The 23,597-nt window shown below is 45.4% G+C and overlaps 1 protein-coding gene across 1 annotated transcript in view; it reads right to left on the reverse strand.

The window, feature by feature from the left end:
• Nucleotides 1-297: 297 nt before the first annotated feature.
• The window catches only part of ARHGAP12 (Rho GTPase activating protein 12), a 159,210-nt gene continuing 135,910 nt past the window's right edge, over nt 298-23,597 (reverse strand). Inside the window, exon 20 of the mRNA XM_033106069.1 lies at nt 298-491. Within this exon, the coding sequence (XP_032961960.1) occupies nt 443-491 (49 nt within the window). The 3' untranslated portion in view covers nt 298-442. The remainder of the gene's footprint in view (nt 492-23,597) is intronic.

Here is a 23,597-nt window from a genome sequence, read left to right on the forward strand (position 1 = left end):
TTCTCCTCCAGGGACACTTTTGTGTCTATTAGGCTCAACTTATGGTGAGAATTGGTGCTGCCAGAGGGAAATCTGTCACTGAAAGGAAGCCCCCGAGGCAGCCGGTGGGCAGGCCCTCCCTGCAACCCCCCTGTTTCCCCAGGGGGCTGGGGCCTGGGAGCAGCCCTGCCAGGCTGAAGGATGCAAAGCAGAGGCTGCCTTCTGTCGCCAGTCACCATGGTGACCTCACAGCCAGCAGCTGCCCTCCCCACCATCGTGAAGATGTCTAAAGGTTTCCAATGCAGATTGGGGTGGTGGGCAGTCTTAGAAAAGGCCTGAAGCCTGGGGAAGTCCTGGCCACTTGCTCAGCTGAGCCAATCACCTCTCCTGGGGCTCCCAGCAGAATCCAGGGTTCACTTCAGACCAGGCTTCGCCAGAACAGCCTGAGAAATGTCCCCTAGGACTAACATGCTCCCCTCTCCGTGTCTCGTTGCCATGGGAGAGTCTGAGGCCTGGAAAAGAGAACACAGTACGGGGTCTTTTTTATTTTCTTTTTAATTTTTTTTATTGAAGTATAGTTGGTATACAGTATTATATTAGTTTCAGGTATATAACAGAGTGATTTTACATTCGTAGACCTTTGCGTGTGATCAGCACTAAGTCTAGTAAGTGTCACCATGCAAAGTTAGTACAATATTACTGACTATATTTCCTGTGCTGTACACTACTTCTCTCTTTTTGTTCAAGTAAAAATAGAATTATGTGGACTCTTAGGTTTATGCCAAGACTGTATCCCTTTGTCCAGCAGTATTTTGTTCATGTTGCAGCTTTTGCTGGTAGGGGACCTTCCCGACCCTCCAGACCTGAATCCTGAAGAGGCAGCTGCCGTTCTTTTCAACAACCTGTTGCCGGTTGAGGAGCCCGTTATCATCAACCCTCACCCTGCACACTCCAGCCCGACACAAGCTGCAGGAGACGGCACCCCTGCATGGCACCTGCCGCCTGGCACACACAAAGCAGGACCGGGGCCAGCGCCCAGGGGAGCCAACAGCTGGCAATCCATCCCTCAGCTCAGTGCCTGCCTTGCTGAGCTTCAGGGAGGAGGAGGCCCCGGGGGGTTCATGATGGGGAGTCTCTCCAGCAAGACATCTGCTCCCTGGCCAGGAGATCTGAAGGACGGATGCAGGAGAGCTGAGGGGGCAGGCGCCAAGGCAGCCTCTACCCTGCAGCTGTGCCAAGCACCCGCTCCTACTCTCCCACGTGGCCGCAGTCTGTCCCTTTCATGCTTGTCCTTCTCTGTCCCCACCCCCCTCAGCTGTGTCTCGGGAAAGACAAGCATCTCAAACAAAGCTGTCTACTGGCAGCTGTCCCTGCCTACCCAGCTCCCCTGCTGCACCCCACATTGGACCTTTCCCTGAATTGCTGCTCCCCCACCCTGGCAGCTCTGGGCTCCAGCCAGGTCAGTGCAGTCCCCTCCCTCATTGCTCTCTGGCCAGGTCTGACGCCTCTGTCAGATGCTAGGAAGATGGCTGGACTGAAGCACTGGAGACCAAGTGTCTGCAGTACACGGGGCACCCACCATTCAGGGAGAGAAGTGACAGACGAGCAAGGGGACTTCTCGCTAAATCACCAGTCTGGAGCCTTCCTGGCAGCCCCTGAAGAAGCGGCCCCTGCACCCCTGTCAGCTTTTCTCTTTCCCTTGGCCAAAACTCCTGAGCTGAATAGGGGGTGAGGAGGGGGCTTCCACCTCGTGAGCTGGGCATTTCTCTTTGGGCTGAACGCTGTATCAACAATCCAAAGCCCATTCTGGGAGCCTGGTTGGAAGCAAAAAGAGACTCTCATCACACCTTGATTAGCATAAGGATTTAAAAACAAACAAACAAGCAATTTTGCCCTTGGCCTTGCCAGAGAGAGCAGTTTATACACTGACTGAGAGGCCCAGATGTCGGGCAAACTGAGGGTTTTCCTTTCTCTAGGCGACTGCTGGTCGTGCACAGAATAAGAAGCCGTGATCTTGGCAGGTGGCAGTGAACGAGGCCTCCAGGCCCAGTCAGTGCAGGAAACGTGTCCCCAGGTACTAGTGAGGGCCCATGTCTACAAGAGAGAACTGCCCTGGTGGCCTAACCAGCCCAAGGGAGCTCCTTTGGGGAAGTTCCCGAGTCAGAGTCACTCTCCCCTCACAAGCCCCCACAGGCTCTGGTGGTTTGTAATCTTTGCCCATTTGCAGATTGGGCTCTAACCTTCCTTCCCACCCTCATGGAGGCTCAGAGACGTATACAAAGAACTCCTAGTCAGTTGAGCTTATCTTCTAGGTGACCATGGGGTGGGAGCCCCGTCACTTCCCCACACTGGTCCTCAGCTGCCTGCAACATGTTGGCCTCTGAGAACCCCCCAACCCTGGCTGAGAGCAGGCGGATGGCAGCGCTCCCACCTGGCTCAGACTCCAGGGAACACAGAGAATGCAGACCAGAAGGTACACTGTACATCACACGAGCGTGTATATGTGGAGGGATGGGAGGACAGTCTCTGCCCACCTCCTTATTTAGCCCCCAATCCCCTCCCTCCCCCCGTCTGCTGCCCCATTTTTCCTGCTGTCACTCAGAACCTTGATGTACACATTTCCATTACTCCGCTCACTATACTGTCTCGTCATCATCCATTTAATTGACTACTTCCCTCTCTAGTTCACTGAAGTGACAGCAGAGGCTGTGTCTTGTTCGTGGTCCAGGACGGCAAGCACTTGTTCAGTGTTTGTGGAGTGAATTGAATCCTCCAAATGGTTCACTAATTCCCAGCTCAACCATCGACCCCACAGGCCCTGTCCCCAGGGCCCAGCCTGACACAAGCTAGCCTGGTCTCCTTGGCTCTTTAGCCATCATCCACATCAAAGCAAATGCAACATGTATTTTTAATGAATTGGGCAAGCTCCATGCTTTTAATGGGCAAAAAGGGGAAAACACTTAGCCGTATACACAGAATGGGCTTTATTCTCCCAGGAGTTCCATTAGAGAACAGAATGTAAAGGTGATCAAAGCAACAAAAAAACAAACAAACAAAAAAAGGTGGCCTATCTCTCTGCATCACCCTTTGCCAGCTCTCAGCACTCCTCAGACATTGCACCCCAACTTTGGACACCCCTACTGAGTGTTGTTGTCCCACAATGAGCCATTCCCCTAGCAGAGAAGCCTGAGAAGCCAATGCACAATTCCTGGTCACAGCACTCTCACATCTGTCAGGCCAGGATATGTTAACCGGGGGACAATTTCTGTCAAAAACGTCCACTTCAGATTCAACATGGAGGAGGAGGTCGATAAGTGGAATTGATGAAAAATCTTGTTACACTCTTAAAGGAATTGCCAGCAATAAAGTCTTGATATCAAACTTTGCATGCACACTTTAAACCAATTGCTGTCGAGCAGAGACTAAGAGCCGCATTTGTACTACTTTGAATAAAACTGCGACCATGATACAAGAACTACAAAAGCAAACAGACCTGGAGCTGTCACCATTGACTGAAGAAGAGAAAACTGCAGCACAGCAATTAAAATCTCACATGTCAGACTTACAAAGAAATGGGCTTGCAAAAGGGAACTCTATATAATAGAAATCAATTCCAGAGAGATTTAGGAAGATGTCTTGTTACCACCTGATGACCAGAGGTCGAGTATGGTGAAGGAGGAGATTTGACCAAGTAGTGATGTCTTTCACAAGAGAGGGCAATATGAAGAAAGGCACATATATGAATAAATTTCAGTCGACAGGATGGAATGGGAATAAAGGGATTTAAAACATATACACACACACACTTATTCTAGTAATTTCAGGCAAGGAAGTCTCTTAACACTGGTTTGCATCTGTTTTTGTATAATTGGGATAACATACGAGTAGATGTCCTGTCCTAGCATTAAAAGAATGTTCACGTACTATCCACCAAAAAAAAAAAGAAAAAAAAATGTCCACTTCAGGGGTGACGTTTGTTATGTTGCCGAGGCATTTGAGAGAGTGCTTCCTGTCCATGTCAGACCCTACCCTACAGGTGATCCCCTGCTCCAGTGGGTCTCTAATGCATGTTCTTATATAGCTGTCGGTGTAATCTGAGGAGATTGATCAAAATGCAGAGCTCCTTGAAGGGCACAGTGTGTTCACACCCAAATGCTCACCAGCTCTGGAGAAAACCTCAAAAGACTCCCTTTGTGAAGTCTAACAGGACATTGTCCCTATTTCTTCTCTTCAACAGAGTCCAATTAAAAATGATCTCTGTTCGAAGTCACATGAAATGGGATCTGGAAGACATCATCAGGGGTCTTCGAGTTCAGGCCCCTCCATTTACCTGGAAGGAGATTGCAGTAAGGATGGAGGAGCTTTGCCCAGACCACGCAACCAGCTGGAGCAGAGCCGAGTAAGGTTTCCAGATTCCTCGCTGGGTTCTTGCTTTCTCAAGTGTGCTATTAAACACCATTCAGCTTCTGAATGTGACTCTGACAAAAAAGAAAGGAAGACTCTGATAGGGCTTACTGAGCACCTGCATGCCAAGCACTTGGTATGCATTATCTCGTTAATCTTCACAATGATCCTGTCTTGTTAGACCTCAGTTTCCACATTTTATATCAGAGATCTGCCCAATGTCACACAGACAATAAAGTTGGAGTCAGGACTCACCCCAGGTGTGTCTAACTCCAAGTGTTCGATAGCCCATAATCTGGGGACAAGAAGCCTATACTTTTCAAATACCAGGAACTTAACCACTGGGCTGGCATATGGGGAATTTACTCCATTCTCTCTGTGGCCACAGCACAGCCTGCTCTGAAGTCCTTCCTGCCCACCCACCCCCCACATACACACACAGCCACCTAGCTTTGCAGACTCTCCAACCTGTGCCAGCAAGAGCGTTTGTCTTTGCAAATTGGCCCGCAGGTCTTTCCTGGCAGCTCTGAGATCACACCCCTGATGAGGTGGGCAGTACATCAGAACATGTGCCAGGAACCAGAAGAGAAGATAGTTCCTGCCCTGATGCCTATGGCATCTGGTTTCCCAGAGAAACTGTGGCTTTCTCTTGGCCTCTTGTTTCTCCATACCAGCTATAGCAGTGGAGGTTATGTTTCACACACTGACATCACTGACATAACTCATTCTGTTCCTGGACCTACAGGAGGGCTTCCTGTGGAACTACCTAAGCTGGCACTAGGTGTAGGGTCCAGTCATAATGATCTATTACCCTAATACAAAACGGAGGAGAAGAGATGGGAGATGTGGAGGGTTCCCTACACCCACCACCTTCCATAACATCCATTTTTAGCTCATAGGTCTTTGCTCTCCCCCGTGCTTCAACATAGCCCCTTCTCTTTCTCCTGCTCCTTCTTCTTCTTCTTCTTCTTCTTCTTCTTCTTCTTCTTCTTCTTCTTCTTCTTCTTCTTCTTCTTCTTCTTCTTCTTCTTGTTCTTCTTGTTGTTGTTGTTGTTCTTCTTCTTCTTCTCCTTTTGAACTCTTGACAGGTGAGAAAGCTTTATTGAATCACATACACATTTCACGGGGTGGTGAACAAAAGAGCAATTTATAGGTCAGGATCCCAAGTTACATGCCTTCCATTACAATATCAATCCACACCAAATAAATCTTTTAAAGACATTCCTCCATTTAGTTCACACTTACAGTAGAAACCACCATAGCTTCCCTCAATCCAGTGGCATTCTATGACAGTCATTTACCAGCTGACTCTATTGAAACGAACTTCACAGGTGACTGTGTGTAGATATACTGGCTCCTTCCAATGACACTGATACATTATGGGGTTCATTTTTTTATTTATATATTTTCAGCAAATATTTATTAAGCTCACGTCATGCGCCAGGCAGTCTTCTAGGCATTGGAAATACAGCAGTGAATGAAAGAAACCAACAAAACAACAACACAGGCAAAAACTAGTGCCTTCATGGAGCTTCCACTCTAGCTGGGGAGACAGAAGGTGAGTAAAAAAAGAAGAAGGTATAAAGGAGTTCTGGTCAAGATAGAGGAGTAGGTCAACATTGTGCTCACTTCCTCAAATGACCACAGCTAACTTATAGAACAATCAACCTGGAGAAACATCTGAAGACTAGATGTACAGAAGTCCTATAACTAAGGATATAAAGAAGAAGCCACATTGAGAGTGGTAGGAAGGGTGAAGATGCAAAACAAGCCAGCCCTGGAACCTGCATGTGGCTGTTGAAAATTGGGAAGGATATCTCAGCCATGGAGGTCACTCCCAGAGGAACAAGAAACCCCAGTCCCACACTGGGCTCCTCAGACCAGAGAACCAGTGCTGGTAAGAGAAGCCCCCACAACAACTGGCTGTGAAAATCAGCGGGGATTCCATCCATGTGGGTGAGATGGAAGGCTACTGGAAACCCAGGTGTCCTCTTAAAGGGTCTGTGCACAGACTCACTCACTTGCAGGCACTCGCCCTGCAGTCTAATGTAAGAACAGCGATTCATGAGGTACCAGACACATTCAGAGAGAAACTGACTTCTGTGGCTTCAGGGTGAGGATTGGAGGGACAGCCGCTATTGTCCCTGTGTTTAGCCCTCCTCCCACACAGCCAGCACACAGGTGCCATCTTTCCTGTGTTGAGCTCTTCCCCAACACAGCCAAATCTGAGTCTTCATTTTCCTGGTGAATTCCACTCCACCCTGATGACTCTCTGAGATTCCATGCACCCAACTCCTGAGTTGCCAGAAGCTCTTTCAGCAGTGGGCAGTCAGCATTGGTTCATACTGCAATCTTTCTTTTAAAAACTCTCGAAGATCCACAGGCCCCAGGCAGACAGTGGCTAACCTCATTGTGCCCTGTGTCTTTTGCTGAGTGGCCTCAGGCTCACCACTGGTGCCATATCTGAATCTGCATTAACCTGGTGAACACCAACACTCCACCCTGGTGATTCACTGAAACCCTGCCTCACCCATCTTACGTACCAACTAAGCCACTTGCAGCAGCTGAGCTTATGGGCAGCCAGCAGGTGGTAGGAGGCTTTGGGGTGCTGTGTACCTTTGGCTGAACTGCCTCAGGCCTGCTACTGGTGGAAGCCAGGGGCAGTTCACATCATGGCCTCTCCCATATGACTCCAAGTCAAGCAAAGGCACTACCACCTGAGGATTGCTTTGTAGCTCCTATTAGGTAACCCAGGCTGGTCACAGGCAGCAGCTGACCTTGGCCTATACCAGAGCCACTCGCAAGAGGCCCCAGAACCAATACATCCAGTGGCTGTCTTCAGAAGACAAGAGCACTGACCAATTAATCACATAAGGAGCACACACAAAGGGTGGTCTTTGTAGGCACGAGAGCCCACTAGGGCAATCCTGCTCCATGGGTATAGCCCACATACAGTGGTTACACTGTAGTTGTAGCCAATCCTCACAACCAGTCAGCCTGAGCATTAATCCCACCTACTAACGTGCCAACAGCAATTAAGGCACAACTACAACAGAAGTCAAACGCAACCCACACAAAGGACACTCCTAAAGCACCTGGCTCAGGTGATTAGAAAGACTGTGCCACTGGGCTCCACAGGACACCTACTAAATAAGACCACTTTGGCAAGACTGGGAGATGTAACAAATCTACCTAATACATAGAAACAAACACAGAGAGGCAATACAAATGAGAAGACAGAGGAACATGTCCTAAATGAAAGACCAGGCGAAAACTCCAGAAAAAGCACTAAATGAAATGGAGGCAAGCAACCTACCAGGTACACAGTTCAAAACACTGGTTATAAGGATACGTAAGGAACTTATTGAGAACTTCAACAAAGAGATAGTAAGCATTAAAAAGGACATAGAAACCATAAAAAGGAACCAGTCAGAAATGAAGACTATGATAACTGAAATAAAGAATACACTAGAGGGAATCAACAGCAGATTAGATGAAGCAGAGGACTGAATCAGCAATTTAGAAGACAAGGTAGCAGAAAACATCCAATTGGAACAGCAAACAGAAGAAAGAATTTAAAAAATGAGAATAGTTTAAGGGACCTATGGGACAACATCAAGCATAACAACATTCACATCATAGAGGTACCAGAAGGAGAAGAGAGAGAACCAGGGATTTAGAACCTATTTGAAAGAATAATGACTGAGAACTTCCCTAGCTAGGTGAAAGAAATAGATATAAAAGTCCAGAAAGCACAGAGAGTACAAACAAGATGAGCCCTAAAAGGCCCACACCAATATTCATAGGAGTGATGTTTTTCCTCAGCTCTTGTCTTCTTGAAAGAAAGAATTCAGTCAAGAGACAGAGTTTGTGCAAGCTTTGGACAGCAAGAAGTTTATTAGTGAAGCAAGTACACTCTGAGACATGGAGCAGGCTAACCCAAGAGAGGGAAGCAGCCTCTCCTTACACTGTGTGAGGGTTTTTATCTCTGTGGGTAGAATTGCCTCCCTCTCCAGTATCTTCCTCTTTTTCTGCTGATGTGTTCCATCCTCCCTTCTTGTTCCCAAAGTTGTTTCCCAGAGCATAAGTGTGAACCCGTCAATTTCCATGATTGATCTGAGAAGCCCATTAAATGAGCTGGTTTTTTAAAAGATTTTTTTAAATTGATAAACCTTTAACCAGATTGATCAAGAAAAAAGGAGAGGGGACCCAAATGAATAATGTCAGAAATGAAAGAGAAGTGACAACTGACATCACAGAAATAAAAAGGATTACAAGAAAATACTATGAACAATTATATGCCAACAAATTGGACAATCTGGATAAAATGGATAAATTCCTAGTAACATGCAATCTTTCAAGACTGAATCAAGGAGAAACAGAAAATCTGAACTAAAATCAAATCAGTAATCAAAAAATCCCAGCAAACCAAAGACCCGAACCAGACAGCTTCACAGATGAATTTTGTCAAACATTTAAAGAATTAACAATTATCCTTCTCAAACTATTCCAAAAAATTAAAGAGGACAGCAAGCTCCCAAGCTCATTTTACAAAGCCACCATTACCCTGATTCCAGAACCAGACAAAGATATTAAAAAAAAAAAAAAAAGAAAATTATAGGCCAATATCCCTGATGAACATAGATGCAAAAATCCTCAACAAAACATTAGCAAACTGAATTCAGTAATATATTAAAGAGATCAAACACCATGATCAAGTGGGATTTATTACTGGGATACAAGTTGGGTACAATATCCACAAATCCATTAACGTGATATAACACACGAACAAAACGAAGGATAAAACCATATGATCATCTCAATAGATACAGAAAAAGCATTTTACAGTATTCAGTATCCATTTATGATGAAAAAAAAAAACTCTCAGCAAAGTGGGGAAAGAAGGATCATACCTCAACATAATAAAGGCCATATATGACAAACTCACAACTAGCATTATACCCAATGAGGAAAAGCTAAAAGTGTTTTCCTTAAGATCAGGAACAAGACAAAGATATCCACTTTTACCACTTTTATTCAACTTAGTATCTGAAGTCCTAGCCACAGCAATCAGACAAAAGAAAGAAATAAAAGGCCTCCAAATTAGAAAGAAAGAAGTAAAACTGTCATTATTTGCAGATGACATGATACTATATAAAAAGAACCCTAACATTCCACCAAAAAACTATTAGATAAAACTATTAGAATAAAGGAATTAGTAAAGCATACAAAATTAATATTCAGAAATCAGTTGCATTTTTATGCACCATTAACAAACTATCAGAAAGAGAAATTAAGAAAACAATCCGATTTACAATTGCATCCAAAAAAGAAAGAAATAAAATACCTAGGAATAAATTTAACGAAGGAGGTAAAAGACCTGAAGACCTGTACTCGGAAAATTATAAGATATTGAAGAAAAAAATTGAAGAAGATAACAAATAAATGGAAGCATATACTGTGTTCATGGGTAGGAAGAATTAACATTGCTAAAATGTTTACATTACCCAAAGCAGTTTATAGGTTCAATGCAATCCCTATCAAAATACCAGTGTCATTTTTTCACAGAACTAAAACAGATAATCCCAAAATTTATGTGGAGCCACAAAAGACCCTGAATAGCCACAGCAATCTTAAGAAAGAAGAAAAAATTAGAGGTATCATGTTAGCTGATATCAAACTATACTACAAGGCTATATATAGTAATCAAAACAGCATGTTACTGACATAAAAAGACACATAGATTAATGGAACAGAATAAAGAGTCCAGAAATAAATCCACACCTATATGGTCAATTAATCTGTGACAAAGGAGGCATGAATATACAATGGGGTAAAGACAGCGTATCCAATACATGGTGTTGGACAGATACATGCAAAAAAAACTGAAACGAGACCCCTTTTTACACCATATACAAGAATCAACTCAAAATGGATTAAAGACTTAAATGTAAGATCTGAAACCATAAAACTCCAGAAGTAAACATAGGCAATAAACTCTCCGACATTGCTCTTAGTAATATTTTTTCTGATCTATCTCCTCAGGCAAGAGAAACAAAAGAAAAAATAAACAAATGGGACTACATCAAACTAAAAAGTTTTTGCACAGCAGCCATCAACAAAACCAAAAGACAGCCTGCTGAATGGAAGAAGATATTTGCTAATGATACATCCAATAAGGGGTTAATATCCAAAGCTTATGAAGAACTCATACAACTTAACACCAAAAAAAATCAAACAACCCAATTATAAAATGAACGGAGGACCTAGATAGACATTTCTCCAAAGAAGACATACACATGGCCAATAGACATTTGAAAAAATGCTCAACGTCACTAATTATCTGAGAAATGTACATTAAAACCCCAATGAGATATCATCTCACACTAATCAGAATAGCTATTATCAATAAATCAACAAACAAGTGTTAGCAAAGTGTAGAGAAAAGGGAACCCTTGTGCATTGTTAGTAAGATTCCAAATTGGTGCAGCCACTATGGAAAACATTTTGGAGGTTCCTCAAAAAATTAAAAATAGAACTAACTACCTTATGACCCAGCATTTCCACTTCTGCATATTTATCCAAAACACTAATTCACAAAGAAATATGAACTCCTATGTTCATTGCAGCATTACTTACAATATCCATGATATGGAAGCCATCTAAGTGCCCATCAATAGATGACTGGATAAAGAAGAGGTAGTACATATATACAGTGGAATATTACTAGGCCTTATTATTTCATTCTTAAAAAAGAATGACATCCTACCATTTGCAACAACATGGATAGACCTAGAAGGTATAACGCTAAGTAAAAAAGTCAGACAGAGAAAGACAAATACCATATGATTTCACTTATATATGGAATCTAAAGAACAAAATAAACAAATAAAACAGAAACAGACTCATAAATAGAGAGAACAAATTGATGGCTGCCTGATGGGAGGACGGGTGGGCGACTGGGTGGAAAATGTGAAGGGATTAAGAAGTACAAATTGGTAATTACAGAATAGTCTCAGAGATGTGAAGTATAGAGGATATAATCAATAATATTGTAATAACTATGTATGGTGACAGTTGGGTTTTACACTGATGGGGGAATCACTTCATAAATTATATAAATGTCTGACCACTACGCTGTACACCTGAATTTAACATAAAATAATATTGAATGTTAACTGTAATTGAAATTTTTTAAAAGAAAAATAAGAACGGATACAGTAAGGAAATGATAAGGAGAAAGAGAAAACAGGAGAGAGATATGAAGTGTGAGGGGTGGTTGAAATTTTAGATAAGAAGGCCTGAGAAAGTGTTACTGAAGTTGGTTTTGAGTAAAGACAAAGAATTGAAGAAACAACCATGTGGATATGGGGGTGGGGCATTATTCTAGGTAAAGAGAACAGCAAGTGCAAAGGCCCTGAGGCAGAAATGGGGAGGCACCTTGAAGAGTGGTAGAAAATGAGGTCAGGTAAGTGGAAGGGGGGACATGAGGCAATTAACGTAGAGAAATACAGGAAGGTTTGACAGAGGAATGCCAAACTGACTTCTAACTGGAGTCTTTTGCTGCTCCATTGAGCAGAGACCTCAGGAGGATGAGAGCAGGTGCCCAGAGACAAATCAGCAGGCTGCAGTCATCGTCCTGGAGAGCTTTGACAGTGGCTTGACAACAGCAGTGATAAAAAGTGGTTGAAAATATATTTTCAGGATCGTATCAACAACTGCTGACTGCCTGGGACCTGAGAAAATGGACAAATGGAGCTTGTATGTTTTGTTGCTTTCCAGATCCCATCTAACACACGCTCACAAACAGACACCAACCCCTCTATCCCCACACTCCTTGTTCTCCTGACTGACCATTCCAGACCTTTTCTGACTGCTCCCAGTTCCCAAAGCTTCCCTGTCCTGTCCCAGGTAAGTCAATTCAATTCTGACACCTACCAGTAGAATGACCTTGGGTGAATTTACCCTCTCTGATCCCCTCATCAGCTGCAAAACAGAAATAAGGATTACATTTACCCTCGAGGGTGGTGGTGGGGATTAAGCAAGCATCTACAAGTGTCACCACACTGAGGGCATTCCCCCAGTGACAGTCCCTCTTCTCCCCCACTGGCTCTGCTCCCAGCCACATCTGCATCGTCGTCCCTCTGGCACTGGCCACTGGAGCGAAGGCCCAGTGTGCGCTCGGCCACCACAGGAGAAACAGCTGGAGGGCCCGCACCTCACCCAGGGAAAGGTGCACAGGCCCAGGACAAGCTCGCGTCGCAGAGCCTTGGTGGGCAGGGAGCCCAGGGCAGCCCAGATCTGGCTGCGGGACACAATGTCTGGAGAACCTAGGCTGCCCTGGAGCCCAATTCCAGCTTGGCCCTGCAGACGACCTGTCTGCCACCACTGAAGTCATGGGTCTCCTCCTACTGCTGCTCCCTCCATTCTGGCCTCACAGCAGTCGTGTCAGGAGCTCCAGAGCTTCAGGGTCAGAATCACCTGGTTTGAATCCCGAGCTACCACTCATAAGCTGTGTGGTGTTAGTCAGTTACTTAGTCTCTCTGGGCCTCCAGTTCCTCTTCTATGGACGGGAAATGAAATGAAACTGCCCATACAAAGCGCTTTAGTCTTGAGTCTGTCTGTGGGTAGTGTTTAAATGATGGATAGCATCATTAGAATGAGCATAATGTAGTCTAGCAGGACCTTGCACCCATAGTCTGTAAATAAAATTAGGATAAAAATGTAAAAACTATTTTTACATTTTTCAAAATGTACCCTATTTTCAAAAAACGGTGAATAAGTCTGTGTCCTCTGGCTTTAGCTCAGAGAGCATGTACTTTTTAGTTAGTTAATACCTTCACATGGAAAAGGGAGAGGCAAACTCTCAAGGACACCATTTTATTTTATTTTATGTTTTTGAAGATCTAATTGGCTTTATTAAGCAATTCATGAATCGGGCAGCATCCCATCTAGCCACTAGAAGGATGCTCCCTCACGGACACCATTTTAAACTCCCTATGATTTGGAGAAAGGATTTGTCTGGGAAGATCTGCAACAAACTCTGCCCAAATGTATGTAGACTCGGAGGGCAGCAGACTTTCCTCCTCCCGGCTGAGGGCTGCCTGCTGCCACCCGCCTCTGAAGGCCTGGGCTTTCCTTCGCAGCCACAGGCAGCGCAGCCCCTCCAGAAGCAGGTGAGGACGTGATTGCTCCCCCTCGTCCTGGCTGAGTATTCACAAGTCTGTGAGTCAAGGGCTGTCTGGGTAGGTGCCAGGGGATGGGAGAGACAATAGAAAACAAGCGCTGGGGCCATTTTCTTTTCTGAAAAGATCTTCAGTTCCACACTAATGGCAATTGCTGCCCTGCCTCAGTTTCAGACTCAGGCTGATTTGCCGATTCATCTGGCAAATCACTCCTGGCACGTTTCCTCCACCTCTTTTTTCTTGGCCAGACAAGGCCAGTCATAAACTGACAGGGAAAAACACAGCTCTCCAAATTATGTTAGTGTTTTGTCGAGGGTTATCACGGTGCTTGGGACAATGGCAAACAAGTCTTAGCTGCTATGGATGCTGCCTCTGAACTGGTACCTCTCAACTTTCCCACCTCACCTTCATTCCTGTTTGCTGACTACAAATGACTTCCTTTTCCCCCAAATCTTTCTACACTGCTCTGCAAACCAAGGACCACATGAAGGCCAGAACCAGACCTTGTAGGAACTGGAGGCCTCTTACCCAGGCCAGGACTAACCCTCCCATTTGAAAGGCCTTTTATTCTAGTACTTAATGATGCAGAAGCAGTTAAGGGCTGGACTGCAGAATTGACCAGATGTGAATGGGGCATCTGCAGGGTGGAGAGGAGTTAGAGGGGTAAGGAAGGTATTCCCAGCAGGGCTAAGCATGGAAGTGGGAACCACATAGCATGGATGATAGGTTTAATTAGAGCTGTCACTCCATGCCTCAGATGGTAGAGGCACGAGTTTGTGTTTTTAGTACTTTAGGGCAAAACCAGGAATTATCTTAGGTTTTTGAGCGCAGAAATAATGATGAAAGCACATTTTTTCAAGGGCGGAAATGAAAGGAGGCTCCTGCACCTTATCTGAGACTCCTCAGGTATACACCAGCCCTGTCCTTCCAGACCTTTCATACTCTAATCTGCTCTAACCTCCCATGAAATTTAATATTACAAAATTGATGTATTTCAAATGGGTCTGTTTTCTGCTTGGTGCAATTCATAAGTTTGTGTCATGATAGCTAATGAGAACATGAAATTATTTAAAATATGAGAGAAAACAAGCCTGGAATGCAAAGGATGTAGACCAACTCATTTCATGTCAGTGCTCCCTTTTCAGACTGAAGACAGATTCTAGGTGGGAAGAATTTTATTCACTTAAGAAGACTGACCTCTATACTCTTAACAAAAGGGTTCGTTTTTATTTTCGGATTTTTATACATTCGGTTGCCAGAAGATAGGGGGGAAATCACATTAAGTGCTGACTGTCAGGTTTTGTCATGAGAACAAGGATTGTGAAGTGTGTGAAAACACCTTGGGAAATGTGCGTTACCTTGACCTTTAGAGATCACAGCATCCTAATTGGCTAGCTGGGTAGCCCTCTCCCCTAGAGTCAGCAGGGTCATAAAAACAAGCCTACAGCAGTACCGACGCCCGGAAGGAGGAAGGTGGGAGCTTGGCGCTTGGTTCAAGTCCCTTCCGTCGGCTGGCCCACAGGGAGACACTAAATCCAGCTAGAGGATGCTACGTAGTGGGTGGAGGTGATGAAGTGGGAGGTGCGAGGGGGACGAGAGCAAGAGAGTGAATGCAAGCCCGCCCGCGTGAGACTGGGCGGGGCCGTGTGGGCGGGGCCGTCGTGCGCACGCAGACGGCACTGGTGGGGGCAGGGGTGGGCGTGCTGGGAGGTGGGGTCTAGGTCTCACGCGTGAAGATGAAGCTATACGTGAGGCCCTCGAGGGAGGCCCGTCCCCTCATCCTTGGCCGAATGGGATGGCGTTGCGGTAGATTCTGGAGGAGGTGGCGCGTGTGTCCGTGGTTGTCCAGCTGGGCAATGACCGGCCCTCAGACCGGAAACGGCGTGTCTGCTCCATCAAGGAAAACCCGAGCTCACACATGACGTGCAGGCACGGCTGGTGCATCCAGGCCTCTGAGGAAGCTTCTCTGAGACAGGCAATATACATCCTAGTCCGGTAGGGAAACTTTGCATGTAATACTCATGCACTTTGACAAATTCGAGGAGAGGAGCCGTACAGTTAAAAACCAGAGCAAAGTCCCGGGATGGGGTTGAAGTGCTACTGGGTCGCCAGCATGCCGCCCCGCACCTGAGTGGTGGGTACATTGAGTGTTTACCGACAGCCAGCAGCCTGGTGCGGTAACCACGACGACCGCTCGGTCTTCCCCCTCCCAACCCGCCACTCCGCAACCACGCCCCGTTCCGGAACGCCCCACCTCCCCACGCTCCCTATTGGCCGCGCGCTCCGGCGCTCCCCGAAGCCACCAATCACTCGCCGCGTCTCCTTACAAAGCGTAGAGAAGTGCCTCCCGCCAGAAACCACCGTCTGAGTGAGAAAACCAGGCTGATGGCTTAATTGAGGTTAATGTAAACTCCAATCCGAGAAGCAAAATGCGAGCAGGATGATCTAATCGTATATTCGTAAGGGAGCAATACGAGAGCCCGAACAGCCCCTAATAACCCGCCCTGGAAAGGTTTCTGTGGAGAAGAGTCATCCGATTGCTCTCATCCTGGGTATCTAGACTATAGTTTGGGCTCCATCACTACCTAATTCCTTGTCACTTCCCATCTGGAGGTCCCTGTTTCCTCAATTTAGAAAGAAAGACTGCATAGTCTGTCAGGGCCCTTCCAACTCCAAATTTCTATAAGCTGCAGAGGCTGATCACCCCCTGGGAGCCAACACTGTTTAGCATTCAAGCCTGGACCGGAAAGCAACGAATAGAAGGCTCATTTGACTTCGCTTTTTTCTTTGCCTCTTTCTGCAGAGAAAAAAAAAAAAAATAGCTGTCTCATTCCTCTTTGCTAGAGAAAAAAATCAATGGGTATTTAATCTGTACGGGAGATAAATTTCTCATTTAACCCAAGGAGATGTGGGCCTGCTCTGAGCTAAGGATTTATAGAAGCGTCAGATGTCAGAGCCAGCAGGGGCCAGAAACAATGCGGTCCCACCCGCTAGCCCTAGCTTTACAGATGGGGAGCCTCAAGCCCAGAGAAACGAGGGGACTTGCCTAAGGCAGCCCAGCTGTCAGAGTAGAAAACAATGTCCTTTCTGCCACACCATGCGGGACAGCTCTGGCCACTTGGTGTTTTGGGAGCCCCTTTTGCTGTGCCTCCTACTCTCCTGCTTCCTCTTCCTCTCACACTGTCCAGTAATAATTGGCGACACATGAACCCAGCCTTTGGAACCTAGGAGGCCAGGACCAAGCTGACTTTTCTGATCCTAGCCAAGGTGGATTCCTTTAAGAAGAAGGGAGCAGCTGGCTTTAACTTGGCCCCAGTCTGAAGCTCTGAAGCATTCCAGTGATTCTGCAGCACGCGGGCTTTCACTCTGCAGGATGCGCAGCTGATTTCACAAACCTTCGAAGCCATAAAGAACAGAGTGATGAAGCAGCAGGTCAGCAGTATGGTGGCTGATGGCCAGATTCTCTTACTTCCCAACTGTCCCAAACCCACAACACAGCATCAGCTGGATTTGGTACCTGTCAAGTCTTGCAGCCACCTAAGAGTAGATTTCTTCATTTTATCAAATCCACCTCATTCCCGGTACCTGCATCTTGGGCCACCTCCTCTACTTGAGCATCAAGTGTTTACTAAACTCCTAGTCAATCTCATCAAACAATTCAGGCATTTGTGAGGCAGGGGGAGAATCTCAGAAGCTTTCCTCCGGCCTATTCTTGCCCTGCTGCCTCTGCCCACCTTCTGCACCAGGCTACAACCTCCTGCCTCCCTACCACGTGTACCGATTCAAAACAGCTTTCAGGCTCCCCTTGGTTTTCTCCTACTTTTCTGATCCCTGAAAGCCTACTGTTCCTTTGGCCTCCAGTTTCTCCAATGCTATTCCGAGATAGTCAAACATCAAACAGCCAAACTGGTTCACCAGCTGCATAGAAACTGGAAGTTGATGGTGATGTCTAACCAAAAGAAGGAGGAGGATGAGGAGGACCGGGAACAGGAAGAAGAGGAGGAGAAGGAGAAGATGATCAAGGGCTAAAATGGGTCCCTTTTCCACCCTACAGAGCAAACTCAAAATCTTTTTCCATCATGTTCAAAGCAGAGCCTCCCCCATCATTCAGTGGCACTGTTCGTTTATTGAACAAACACTTTGAGCACCTTCTCCATGCTGGCACTGGGGGTACACTGGAGAACAAGACTGACGAGGCCCACACCCCACGGAGCCGCAGGCTTCAGACTGTAGTGGGAGCTGCAGGCAGAGGTTCCAGCGAAGGAACAGTACGAAGTGTTCAGGCTGAATACGAAGGAACAGAAAGGAGGATGGCATGTGTCAGGCAGGGTGTCATGTGAGGTCTCTGGTCCCGCTCCCCACATAAGAACGCAGGACATGGTGAGGCCAAAAAGGAACATCCATGGAGCCATCGATAGGGGAGTCATAACACTATAGTCTCGCTGGGTTGGAGACACAGGAAGCAGGAGCCACATGATCCGCAACCTTCCATCCACTTCTCTCTGCCAACCAGCCCCACTTGCTAGCAGCAATCCGCCGTGCTAACTGCAATCCGCTCTTGCTAGCTCAGCCACCATCTTCTTGCTAGCCCCCATTTGCCGCTAGCGTAGCCACAGCAGTTATATTAGTGGCCAGTGGCTCACTGGTTACAGCTGACGGCCAACTAGCCACAGCTGATGGCCATCCAAACAGTTGATGACCATTTACTACCTGAGCCAGCACTTTTCCCCGTGAGACCGAGAGCCTGGAAACTGCACTCCTGGCTCTGTCCCCACAGCATGGCTGGAGCAAAGTGCTCAGAAGTAGGGTGGCAGGAAGTGAAGTTGGAGAGGGAGGCAGGGTCATATCTTGCAGAACTTTGTACTCAACTGTAAGGAGTTGGAATTTTATTTTAAGTACAATGAAAAACCATTGCAGGGCTTTAAGCAGGGGAGAGACACGATCTGATTTAGATTTGTAAACACCACTCTGGATGCTGTGTGCCAGATCATTGTCTAGAGAGGAATCTTCTTAGCATGAGAAGAAATCCATTCAGTTGTCTTGAGTACACGTACCCCTCCTGGACTTTAATTTGCCCCAGGCGGGGACACTGGTACTGGTTATACACCCAGTCTAGCTTGGGGTATAAATGATTTTTTGCCTTCATGTTTACAAACCAATCCCTTATGACTTCTTTAGAATGAACCGGTCACTCAGAACCTCTGGGCAAAGCTGTGAATCAGATTCTGTCCAAAGTCCTGCTCACCTGTGTGATCCCAGGTCAGAGCCCTCTCAAACCCCTCTCAGGTGCAGCCATCTGCTTTAAACCATCCTCATGTTTGTTAAATGGACGAATGGATGACAGGCTGAATGAATGAATGAATGAATGAATGAATGAATGAATGAATGGCTGGTTGGCTAGTTCGATGGAAGAATGGAAGGAACTGGTGTGTGTGTGTGTGCGTAGAGAGAGAGTGAGGGAGAGAGGGAGAGAAGGACAGAGAAAGGTGGGGGGGATGGGGGAGAGAGAGAGAGAGAGAGAGAGAGAATGAATTTGGACATGTGGGAGCCAGGTAGGGAAAGGTCCCAGGGAAGAGGGAGAAGATGGATTAAGAGCACTTGTGGAAAAGTTGATCTGGCCTCTTAAGCCACCACCTACTCATTCTGGGGCACTGCTCATTCAGCCTTCTAGGCTCTTTGGCTGCCTGGAGACCTAAGTAAATAGCCTAAAGCAAGTGATCACACTCTCCCCAAGTCCTTTTCTCCTAGAGGGCAAATAAATCACCTTCCCTTCAGACTCCACAATTGCATTCACTCCTCTCTTGACCTACAGACTTTCTACCTCCCCAAAGTACCCCTCCAGCCCTGGAGATGGTTATAAAAACCCAGAAAGAAAGAAAGAAGTGGGGAATGGGGCTGCTGAGACACTAAGTTAGGGTTCCCTGTGGAGCCAGAGACAAAGATGAAAACAGAATCCCCCACCACCACCACCACCACCACGACCACCACCACAGGCTGCTCTTCTGACTCCCAAGGACCCACCCTGAACAAAGGTGGGGCTGTCAGGGGCCAGTGTGGGAAGGCCAGTGCCAAAAGGCTCATCTGACCAACTCGTCGTCCCCCACTCCCAGCCTGCCCCCTGAGAAAGTCATCTAAGGCCATGATGCAAATGAAATCTGCGCTAACACCTTCTACCAGGTGCCACTTTCAGTACTTGGTCTGAATTCCTGTGTCAGATCTGTGGGTCACTTCACAGGGCTCCAACAGACTGGGCCTCCAGACAGAGAAAAAAGCTTGACGTGGAACAATGTGCCAGCTTCGAGGGACCAAGAAATGAAGAAGAAAATGCCACTATTTTGCTGTGCGTCCACTCACCTTGGCAAACCTGGCTGTTTCTGATTCTGGTGGAAAGTCTCACTCTGCTCTGTTAGCAAAAGGCAAGAAAGCCAGTCATAGAACTTGGGCCTAAAACCATTCAGCAAAGTTTGCGTTTGTCCTCATGCGAGGTTTCCAGCAAAGATAAATGCTTTCCACCCAGTCGGAATGGAGGAGGCTTCTTTCCACTTGCTTTTGATCCTCAGACCCTGCAGCACGTAAACAGTCATCACCCCAGTTTCCAGAAACAGAGCCTTGCTCGCTGACCCCCCACCCCAACTCTGAGAAAGATGGCCATGTTCCCATACCATCTTATACCTCACCCCACCCTGGACAACCTGAGAGCCATGCTCCTAGGTGCCCAGGGAGCTCATCCTGGGGAAGGGCCTGAGGCAAAGAATGTCCTTGGTGGCTGTTGTCTGTGGTCACCCAGGCTCACTGCCCCCAAACTGTCTTCCCCACAGTCCCAGACCCCTTTACTGCTCTGTGATAGACCACTATCCTCCCCTCCAGCTAGCAGATGAAATCAGATTAATACAAACTCAAGGGCTGGGGAAAAAACTCCCATCGATGCTGGTGTGCACACCAATTATTACAGCTTTCCTATCTCTCTGTAGGTAATTTGACATAAACAAATAAATAAATAAATATTCCCTTAAAATGAACACACGTTCTGATTAAGCAGTTCCACTTTTAGGAATCTATCCCCAGAAAATAAGCAGGAATGTGGCAAAAGGAAAATAAATGGGAAACAACCTAAGTGCTCAATAAAATGGGGATTAAATAGTCTCTTGTACATTGAGTCAACAGTTACATACCCCTATTAAAAATAATTTTTGAGTACACACATCCTGATAAATAAATATGTATTTATTGATTTATAATGTTATATATGGGTACTACTGAGCTACAAGTGTTATGTGCATTTAAAAACATACAATATGGAAATTCTAAGCAATATTTAAAATTTATTTTATTTTATTTTATTCATTAATACTATAGAAATATTTAGACTTGGAAAGAGCAATAGGATTTTGGATATGCTCAATTATTTCTTAAAATCTTAATCAACATTTGCTACAACAGTTGATAGTTCAATATATTTCTATACTTGCTTATAATAGTTGATATAATTGAAAACCATCCTTAATAAAGATAGATACAAATAGGAGAAAGGCATAATTAGGCATAGTTAATAAATCAAATTAATTTTTCATGCTTATATACTAAGTATACAGAGATTTTTATTGAACTCAAGCTAAGTAAATTTTCTACTTCTAAGATGTCAATCAATAGGTCTTACTTTTTTTATATTTTTAGCAAATGTGTCCAAAATACTAAAAATTTTATTGGAAGGTCTTTAAACAAATTAGAAAATTCTGTTTCCACATTTCAAAATGGGCAAATATGAGTTTTTATGTATAACTACACTTTTTCTCCAATAATAAAATCACATAACATCGGAAGTCAAAATTTCTTTCCGAAAGTATTATTTTATTATTCATTGTTAAAATGTCACCATAACTTGAAGGGACAGATCCCATGTATTTATTCTGAAAATTAAGTAACATAATATGGAAAGCCACAAAAGCCACACATAACATGGAGAGACACATCTTTATATTTATTAACCCTCTAAAGTAATTGGCTACATAACACATATCCAACCTTGTATACATTAAAGATTTCTTTGCTCAATCACTATGTTTTTAAAAAAATATTATAAAGATTCTACTATAAATTTAAACCTTCATTTTATAAACTGAACCACATCACTGATACTCAGTGCAGAACTTCACATTTCCAGTTTCAAATTCTTTGCTAATAAGTTTGTAAATAAATTTCAAGTGTAGTACATATTATCAGCTGTTATTTGTTGAGCACTTACAATGTGTCAGGCATAGTTTCAGCACTTTATGTATATTAACTGATTTAACTTTTGCAGCTACCCCTCATGTAAGTACAATTATTATCTCCATTTTACAGGCGAGAAAGCTGAGGCACAGAGAGATTAGGTACTTGCCCAAGGTCACAGAGCTAGCAAGCAGCAGCACTGGAATTTGAACTGTGACAGTCTGGGTCCAGAGACAGTGCCATTCCCCACCAAGCTAGACCAGTATCTGTGTGTCTATATCTATCTACTGATGCTCGAGAAACTTGTTGAGCCAAAGTGGGCACTGTATCTCCACTTATACTTATACCTACATCGTTTTTTTTGTTGTTATTCTGAATCATTATTGAAGACATCATTTAACATTAAGAATACGAATCCTTCAATAATCCTTGCTGTAGTGGCTTAGAAAAACCAGTATTTCAGATCCAGTGGGGGAAACACAGTCTTCAGTCTTTGGTAGAAAGGGAAAGTGATTCCCAGAGCGACAGGGAGGCTGATTTATATAGATAGAAGTCCCTACCCCCTGGTCCCATCACGCAAATGAGGACTCCAAATCCTTTTATATTGATTGTTAGAATGGAACTGCTCTGATTGGTTGGTGAAGGTGCTGACCGGGATAAAGCTTGCGCAGCTCCGATTGGATGGGGAAAGCCTGTCCTGTTGGTTGAAATACAATTCCAGGAACTCCGTTCTAAGGGCTGGCTCAGACAGCAGGAACATAGTATAGGCAGGCAGTTCAGTGTGGGAGGCAGGCAGCTTAGAGCAGGCTTCTCCCCAAAGCGTGGTTTGCACGAGAGGTCCCTGTTTAGAAACAGCTGCTAGGCTGTTTTTAAATTTGAGCCCAATTAGCCACCAAGAGCCCTTCTTGGTAGGTAGCTACTTTCTCAGGGTCCACAAATGCTATCAACAGCCCCTAAAGGGTACATTCTTTCATCTTCATTTTTATAGATAAGAAAACGGAGGCTCAGAGAAGTTAAATAATTTGCCCACCAGGGTGTCACAGCCATGAAGTGGAAAGGACGTGTTGACTCTGCCTGGGAATGCTGTGTTCCTTCCTCTAGGCCACACTGCTCAAGTTTGATCAGTCAGCAGGGAATTTTAGGGCCCCCTTGTGAACTCCAGTCCTAAGGTCCACTATGGTGGCCACCAAAGAAATGGGCAGACTATGTGGCACTCGGCAGCCAGGGGCTGGTGCAGCAAGCACAGGGCTCTCAGAGACACTGCCCACCCACTTAGTGGGATTTCATTCCACAACCCAGGCGGGCCTTCCAACACAGATGTCCCTGGATGAGGCCTTACCAAATGCTGTCATATCTTCCTAAGACTTGGTAGGGGATGGAGGTACACAGAGCTGAGATATGAAAGTAGAGGGGGTACCATGATGGAGAGAAAGGGGAGCCAAGGCCTTGATGGAAGCATTTCTGAACACTCAATATTTCCAATGAGCCCCTTGTGGCTGACTCACCAGCTTTCTAGGGCTCAGAGCCCAGCCCACTGAGGCTTGGACTTTGGATGCGTGTGTGTGTGTGTGTGTATACGAGTGCTCATGTGGGGGTGAATGTGTGTGCATACAAGTGTGTTTTGAGGGGGACACAGATTCTCACCAGTCAAGTTGGGCTTTATACTCTAGTTTCAGGCACCAAAGGCCAAACACCTGTTCTGTACTCTGCTGCGTCCTCTGTCTAAAGTAGCTGACTTGCTGGCCAGAAGAAAAGCCCCACGCAAATGTAAGAGGCCACCAAGAGAACAGATTATGATTTTCAAGAGCTCATGCTACCACC

This window comes from Rhinolophus ferrumequinum, chromosome 5, assembly GCF_004115265.2.
Source record: "Rhinolophus ferrumequinum isolate MPI-CBG mRhiFer1 chromosome 5, mRhiFer1_v1.p, whole genome shotgun sequence".
Lineage (NCBI taxonomy): Eukaryota > Metazoa > Chordata > Mammalia > Chiroptera > Rhinolophidae > Rhinolophus > Rhinolophus ferrumequinum.